This window comes from Oncorhynchus clarkii, chromosome 6 (assembly GCF_045791955.1).
Source record: "Oncorhynchus clarkii lewisi isolate Uvic-CL-2024 chromosome 6, UVic_Ocla_1.0, whole genome shotgun sequence".
Taxonomy (NCBI): Eukaryota; Metazoa; Chordata; class Actinopteri; order Salmoniformes; family Salmonidae; genus Oncorhynchus; species Oncorhynchus clarkii.
This window is the reverse complement of record NC_092152.1, coordinates 31,824,670-31,832,977: the sequence shown is the minus strand read 5'-3', so window position 1 is coordinate 31,832,977 and position 8,308 is coordinate 31,824,670. Positions and strand designations below refer to the sequence as shown.

The 8,308-nt window shown below is 44.5% G+C and overlaps 1 protein-coding gene across 1 annotated transcript in view; it reads left to right on the top strand.

Moving 5' to 3' along the window:
* Positions 1-1,166: 1,166 nt before the first annotated feature.
* Positions 1,167-8,308, top strand: part of LOC139410977 (coronin-1C-A) — a 68,073-nt gene continuing 60,931 nt past the window's right edge. Inside the window, exons 1-2 of the mRNA XM_071156718.1 lie at positions 1,167-1,246; positions 4,102-6,493. Of these exons, the coding sequence (XP_071012819.1) occupies positions 4,108-6,493 (2,386 nt within the window). The 5' untranslated portion in view covers positions 1,167-1,246; positions 4,102-4,107. The remainder of the gene's footprint in view (positions 1,247-4,101; positions 6,494-8,308) is intronic.

Below are 8,308 nucleotides of genomic sequence, written 5' to 3'. Positions count from 1 at the left end.
GGGAAAACAGAGACATTTCTCAGCTATTGTTCATCTCTCTTGCCTCCCTCCTTGTTAGTCAGGGGCCTTGGGTTGCCATTTACTGCAGCCGTACTCCACACAGAGGAGAGGAACTCACCCTCTGAGCCTCTCACACACATAAACACATACATGCACATTCTTTCAAGCTCTCCCTCTTTAAAACAGTCTTCTGGCGTGTATTCATATACGGCAGGCCATGGTAGGAGTATGTAAACACAATTGGGTAAGGAAGAGGACGTTCATCTTAACAGTCTGTATAGGTTAAGGAGTTCTATAGCTCATGGTGTTGGGATTCATCTGCTGAACCAGACCTCTCATGCTGTTTCCTAAGAGACTAGCAACTCTGCTCTGAAAAATCACCTCACAATCAAAGCCTACTCTGTCTGTGCCCTATTGAATATCCCTACAAGTGAAGATGACGCTCTGAGATGTTTCTAAATTTGGGTCTTCAAAGGCACAGTGCAGATAAAAATGAGATTTCCCTGTGTTTTATATATATTTCCACACTATGAGGTTGGAATAATACTGTGGAAATTATGATAATGCCCTTCTCGCGTAAGATCTGTTTGAAAAGACTGCCTGTTTTGGTGGGATGGAGTGTTGGCCTGCCTGGTGACATCACCAGGTGGTAAATTAGTTAATACACCAATAAGATAGAGAGTTCAAAACCTCTCTGCCAATAACAGCTAGGTTTTCAGTTTTCCCCTCCCCACTCAGTCAGTTCTACCAAAATTCTTGTTTGAGAAATTGCTCTTTGCCAACAAGCTATTTTTGTTTAATTTTGTGTAGGCCTATGCTTTGTTCCAACTTAAACCTGATGCGTTGTGGATGCACTATACCTGACCATGATAAGGGGATATCAGACGTCTAGTAAGGAACAGAACAATATGTCCAGAATTGGGGGAAAGGTGCTCTAGAACACAACATAAACACATCTTGAATTAGTTGATGAGGAGTAAGGCTCTGCATGGGGGATTTATAGATTTTACAGTTTTCAGTGTGTTTAGTATCTCACCACAGCATGGAAATGAGAAACTGGGAGTTTGGCCTTAATTGATAAACCTTGACGAGACACTTATTGTATTAGGCAAATGTGCTGTGACGTCCCAAGGCTGGAATATAAACCTCCCTTGCTAGTGCAGTTGAGGGAGGACTCAACATAACCAACCAACAAAGAGTGCTCTGTCAGTCCTGGGAGAGCAATCGGCTGGGAGACAACTAACCGGTGAGTGTCCGTCTCGCTCTTACACAAACACACACATGACAGATCAAAACTACATTCAACACCTCACTGTAGTGACTGTAAGGAGCCAGGCCTAACCCTGGCTGCCTCTCCAGTCAGTCTGGTCTCATAGACTATACGTAGCATAGTAAATGTAAATCCGGGACACTCATTAGTATGATATGTTACATTTGGTATGGTTACATGAGACAGGTTACTTAAGGGAAAAATGAAAGTAGGGTCATTGGTTGGGGTTGATGGATGGGTGTATATCGTGAATGTCTAGAAACCCAAAGGTTGCATGTTCAAATCTAATCACGGACAACTTTAGCAACTACTTGCTATTTTGCAACTACTTAGAATGTTAGCTAACCCTAACCTTAACCCTTGAACCTAACTCCTAACCCCTAGCCTAGCTAACATTAGCCACCTAGCTAACGTTAGCCACAACAAATTGGAATTCGTAACACATGTTTTGATTTTTTTGTGTGCATATTGTACAGATTGCAATTTGTAACATCATACGAAATGGATGATGGACATACACAAATGAATACATACCATACGAAACGTAACATATCATACTAATTAGAGTGTCATGGATTTAACTGTACTATGCTACCCCTGAGTCCAGGTTGCACCAGTCAGCTTACCAGAGTGCTGGGAATGGGTAGCCTACTGTAAACTGCCTTTATTAAGGATGCTACTGTAAGACTAGAATAACTTTTTTTGCATGTGCTTCCTGGCTTGTTGTTGGTTTGACTTCCCTCTACTCAGGGTGTATTGGAGCAGCAGAACACAAGGCGATCAAGTGATCTGCCTTGGGCGTTACGGCTGAAGGGTGCAGGACAATGGGGTAGTTGTAGCCAGCGATGGGCTGCCTTGAGGCAGGGGTCCTCCTCATGGTGCTGATGGGGCCTGCAGGACTCTCAGGGGTCTGAGCTGAGGGTGTTTTTAGGGTGAGCCTTTGTAGTAATCAGTGTTCACATGACTGTAGTGTGATGTAAGGAAAGTTTTTTTTCACACAGGAATTATTTTATAAAGTCTACAGGAGTTCAGTTTAGCTGTGACTCCATAGTGAGTTTGATGTACAGTGCCAATGCTGTAGAAACAAGTCTGGAACCTTCTCTCTCTCCTCTCTCTCTCTGATGGTAGGCTACACTTCTTATCTTCATTTCAGCTACAATACTCTAACACTGGACTTAGAGCTGAGTGAGATATATATATATATATATATATATATATATATATAATGTATATACCATGTAATGTAAACATGTATTTCAACATTTTGATATATTGTTCTGTCATTTTCATTTCAAATTGCATGCATACACGCACAGAGAATTCAATGTTTTTACAACGTTTGTATTTCTACACAGCGAGTGAATGTTAGATAAGATGTTCTCACCCAGTCATGTCTCTGTCTGTCTGGTAAATGTTCAGCAGTCATATGATAAGGAAGCAGCAGCCACAGCAGTGATAGACAGGGAAAAGAGAAAGGGGGCATTGACAGGAAACAGACTCTTGTTCTAGAGCTCTGTCCATTGTGCTTCATTATTTTCTCTGCTTACCCCTGCAGTTCAGTGTTAGAGAAGTTCAGAGAATTAGCTCTGTAGCATGGCGGACAAACTGACATACTCTAGGGTAGCAATGGTAGCTATTGGGACGTAGTCATGTGCAAACAACTAAAAACATTAGCTAAACACACAAGAAACAAACACCAGATATACTTTTTAAGATTGATAATACCCCTACAACAGCCTGCTAAAGAGCAATGGATGGAATACTGGAATAACAAAGAGAAAAGCAAAATGTATAAGCAGTAGGTTATTGTATGAAAATCCTGCTTTAAAATATGTGAAATACAGTATTGGATTTATAGAATAGGTAAACTACTGTTAGCGAGAGCAAATATCCGGTGATTGGTTGAATTGCCACAATCAAACAAAAATAACTTAATCCAATCTTGGGAAAGACATTTTGTTCAGAAAAGGCAGAAAATAGTATCCAGCAACTTTATCAAAAACTTCATAAACTCCCAAAGAGAGAGAGATTATTTTCATTGTGGCTTTAGATATTGAATGGCTTTATGTGCCTGTGCTTCATCTGCAGTCAAATCAGGTTTCCCTCTGACCATCTAAGAGCCTGGAATCAAAGGCCTATATCCTGCATTCTGTTCACCCTAATATTATATATTATTTCAGGATAATCTAATCGCTTTGTTAGGCTGCAGTTTCATTCACTAATATCCTACCTCCACATTTACATAGCCAGGATTGTCAAATTATGATGTAAGGTCCTACGTGCTGACTACTGACATGATCACCCTCAGAGGGAAAATGAGGGAGGTTTCAGTTAAATCTTGTGACTCCAATGTATTTTTCTTAAGTTGACCCAATACGGGTTAACATTGCAAGGACATGAACAGTCTGTGGTCATAAGATGCTTAGCCAGAGCAGACCATGTAAATTACTTCTTTTTAGTGTGACTTTCTGCTCTCCTTTAGCTCCCATAATGTCATAGTGGTATATAATGTCTACACTGTGTCTACACATGGTCAGATTTGAGCTATTTCACAGTAAATTGGCTGGCGTTGTGCCTGATATCTAATTACACTGCTCATTTTCCTGTCTCTACCTCATGTTTCCAGCTGATGTTTCCACCTCTGCCTGTTCTCAGTGGGACATGTATTTATTCATACACTCTGCTGTGAAATAAAGAGATGGAGAGAGTGGTTGTGGGAGAGCAGGGCACAGTGTCTACAGTTAGGTAAACGCTGGTGGACTGGCATGCCAAAGCCAGTTGTAGACTGCTACTTAAGAGTGAGGATGATAATGGCTTGTTTTTCTCCACAGACTAGCATGGGGCAGAATCAAGATAAGGTGGAGGATGAACAGGCCAGCGGTGGAGAAGCGGAGGAGAGGGGGCCCTGCATTGACCTGGAGGATGCAAGTGGGGGCGCGGGCGTTGCCATGGAGGGAGGAACCCCCCGTGAGGAGGCCGGTAATGCCGGGGAGGATCCAGGGAAAGCAGCCGCTGAGAATCTGGATGAAGGCCCAGGCAGCGAGCCAACAACACCTTCGGCAGAGAAAAACCTTAGCACTCAGAAAAGGGTGAGTCCTTCCATGGAGGGGGAGGTGAGAGAGGAAGGGGCTGGAGGAGAGGAGGGAGGCAGGACTGCTCTACTGACTCCACAGGATCCGGACAATAGCCAGAGCCCAGAGAGTCACACACAGAGTGAGGTGAAGGCCAGAATACCCAGACAATCCACCCAAAACGAGAGGGATAAGGAGAAGAAGGAGGGTAAAACTGCCAAGATGAACCGTCGAGATGAGAGAACAGCTCCACATCAGAAAAACCTGGAAGAAAACCTCTGCTCTGCTTTAGGGGAAGTTACTGGGCAGATAACTGATGCCACTGTTTCAATGGGTGAGGCCACCATGGAATACAAGAAGGAGGGTTCTGTAGAAGTTGGCATGGGTGGGACTAATACGGGAACTACTGATGACGTCGAACAAGAGGGAGGAAGAAAGAAGTTGCCTGTTCAGAAAGACCAGGAAATGAAAAATGGAACCTCCGAGGCCGTTGAGGATGAAGACACCGAGTGCACTGATGGAGCTGTAGGTGGTTTGAGAGAATTGAAGGGTCCCTGTAAGACTAAACATCAATCATCATTGAAAAAGACCAAAGGGAAAAAGTGTCTGTCAGTTGTGGGTGGGACCTTGAACCATGACCATCCAACAGTGGGAAAGGTAAAGCCACATGACAATGAAAACAAGGGTGACATTGAGAAAGAGAATAAAGCGTCAGAGGCAGCAAGATGTGACATCAAGTCTGGCCTGAATGATAATCACAAACAAAGTGAGCTGGACAGGGCAGGATCCCCTACAGTTGACCCTCCCAATCAAGGGGACAAAGAAGACCTGTCCATGGTGCCTACAGTAGGGCCAAGCTCTATTTTGGAGAAGCTACTGAAAAGAAACAAAAATGAGGCATCTCCAGATCTCACCAAAGTTAGAAAGGTGGTCTCCGTGTCAAGGGACCAGTCTGACGACCATGACCAGCTGAAAACATCTGAGACAAAGCCTCCTCCACAGGGTGTTGAGACAGGGGCGATATCAACACCAATATCAGCAGTGAAGGAAACAAAACCAAAACATGTCGTAATGAAAACAACACCAAAATCTTCCGCTGATGTTGCAAAGACGGCTCCATCAGATAAAAATATCCCTGAATTACAGTGCGATGTTGAGGAAGAAACCATGTCGTCATCATCCTCTGTATGTGCAACAGAGAGACCCCCTGGAGCAGAAGTTAACACCAAGCCCTGCCAGGAGGAGGATCATCCACAAAGTCTGACAAAGAGTGAGCAGGCAGCGAAAACTGCTCAGGACTCCACAGATATAATCTGTCTACCAGCTTCACTTCTTGAGACTGAATCTGTCACTGAGCGAGAAGCGAGGACATCCTCACCAATGGATGAAGCTGACTGTAAAGATTCAGAGCAGGATTCAGCAACAACAGTTGCCTCGCACCAAAACGAGGAGAAGACTATGGAAAATACCCCCCCAGCTGAAACGCAGTCACCAGAGAGCTCACAGAGTCCACATGTTGAGGGCAGGCCCTCCTCGAGGAGTGATGTGGATGAATCCCCCAGCACTATCCCTGTCACTGAGATTCCATCACAAACAGAAAATATCACTGCTGGGAAAACAACACCTAGCCTATGCACCTCAGAGGCCTTGCATGATGATTCTATGGAGGAGGCTAAGACCAATAAGGACCCTCGTCAAATTACAGACATCCCAGTTGTAGTGATAGAGGCTACCCTGGCCTCGGTAGGAACTGGGATGGCTCTATCAGAAGAAAGCCAAGGGAGTATGGATGAGAAGCTTCAGTCTCAAAATGAGACTTTAAAAACAGAGCCTCTGTCACAGCAAGTCACAGAGCGCACCACTGCAGTACATTATGATGAAAAGTCTACCCAGGACAACGACGAAACTGCCTCAGAGTGTGACAAACACCAGGATACTCCTAAATCGAGGCCTGTTTCTGAACTCATAAAGGAGAACATTCTACTACAAGAAAAGCTGAAGCATCCAGATTTGACAAAGCCATTGGAAGCAAAGCCTGATTGGGTTTCGGAGCAAGCCCAGTCTGTGAAGGTGGCTCAAATGTTGGCGGCTTTTGACTTCCCCAAGAAGTCCCCAGAGAAGGCACTGGAGAGGAAACCATCTGTGAGAAAAGGTAGGAATCATCTGAAATGTGCATTATGTGACAGCCTACTGTAAGTGGGGATGAATAAAGATAAAATGGCACCATGGGGATGAATGAGAAATGTACAGTGGTGGAAAAAGTACCCAATTGTCATACTTGAGTAAAAGTAAAGATACATTTTTAATAGAAAATGGCTCAAGTAAATGTGAAAGTCAGCCAGTAAAATACTACTGAAAGTATTTGGTTTTAAATATACTTCCGTATCAAAAATAAAAGTACAAATCATTTCACATTCCTTATATTATGCAAACCAGATGGCACAATTTTCTTGTTATTTTAATTTACGGATAAGCAGGAGCACACAAACACTGACAATTTACAAACAAAGCATTTGTGTTTAGTGAGTCCGCCAGATCAGAGGCAGTAGGGATGACCAGGGATGTTCTCTTGATAAGTGTGTGAATTGGGCCATTTTCCTGTCCTGCTAAGCATTAAATGTAATATGTACTTTTGGATGTCAGGGAAAATGTATGGAGTAAAAAGTACATTATTTTCTTAAGGAATATAGTTAAGTAAAAAGATGCCAAAAATACACTGCTCAAAAAAATAAAGGGAACACTAAAATAACACATCCTAGATCTGAATGAATGAAATATTCTTATTAAATACTTTTTTTCTTTACATAGTTGAATGTGCTGACAACAAAATCACAAAAAAATTATCAATGGAAATCAAATTTATCAACCCATGGAGGTCTGGATTTGGAGTCACACTCCAAAATTAAAGTGGAAAACCACACTACAGGCTGATCCAACTTTGATGTAATGTCCTTGAAACAAGTCAAAATGAGGCTCAGTAGTGTGTGTGGCCTCCACGTGCCTGTATGACCTCCCTACAACGTCTGGGCATGCTCCTGATGAGGTGGCGGATGGTCTCCTGAGGGATCTCCTCCCAGACCTGGACTAAAGTATCCGCTAACTCCTGTGGTGCAACGTGGCGTTGGTGGATGGAGCGAGACATGATGTCCCAGATGTGCTCAAATGGATTCAGGTCTGGGGAACGGGCGGGCCAGTCCATAGCATCAATGCCTTACTCTTGCAGGAACTGCTGACACACTCCAGCCACATGAGGTCTAGCATTGTCTTGCATTAGGAGGAACCCAGGGCCAACCGCACCAGCATATGGTCTCACAAGGCGTCTGAGGATCTCATCTCGGTACCTAATGGCAGTCAGGCTACCTCTGGCGAGCACATGGAGGGCTGTGCGTTCCCCCCAAAGAAATGCCACCCCACACCATGACTGACCCACTGCCAAACCGGTCATGCTGGAGGATGTTGCAGGCAGCAGAACGTTCTCCACGGTGTCTCCTCTGTCACGTGCTCAGTGTGAACCTGCTTTCATCTGTGAAGAGCACAGGGCGCCAGTGGCGAATTTGCCAATCTTGGTGTTCTCTGGCAAATGCCAAACGTCCTGCACGGTGTTGGGCTGTAAGCACAACCCCCGCCTGTGGACGTCGGGCCCTCATACCACCCTCATGGAGTCTGTTTCTGACCATTTGAGCTGACACATGCACATTTGTGGCCTGCTGGTGGTCATTTTGCAGGGCTCTGGCAGTGCTCCTCCTGCTCCTCCTTGCAAAACGGCGGAGTTAGCGGTCCTGCTAATGGGTTGTTGGCCACCTCCACGTCTCCTGATGTACTGGCCTGTCTCCTGGTAGTGCCTCCATGCTCTGGACACTACGCTGACAGACACAGCAAACCTTCTTGCCACAGCTCGCATTGATGTGCCATCCTGGATGAGCTGCACTACCTGAGCCACTTGTGTGGGTTGTAGACTCCGTCTCAT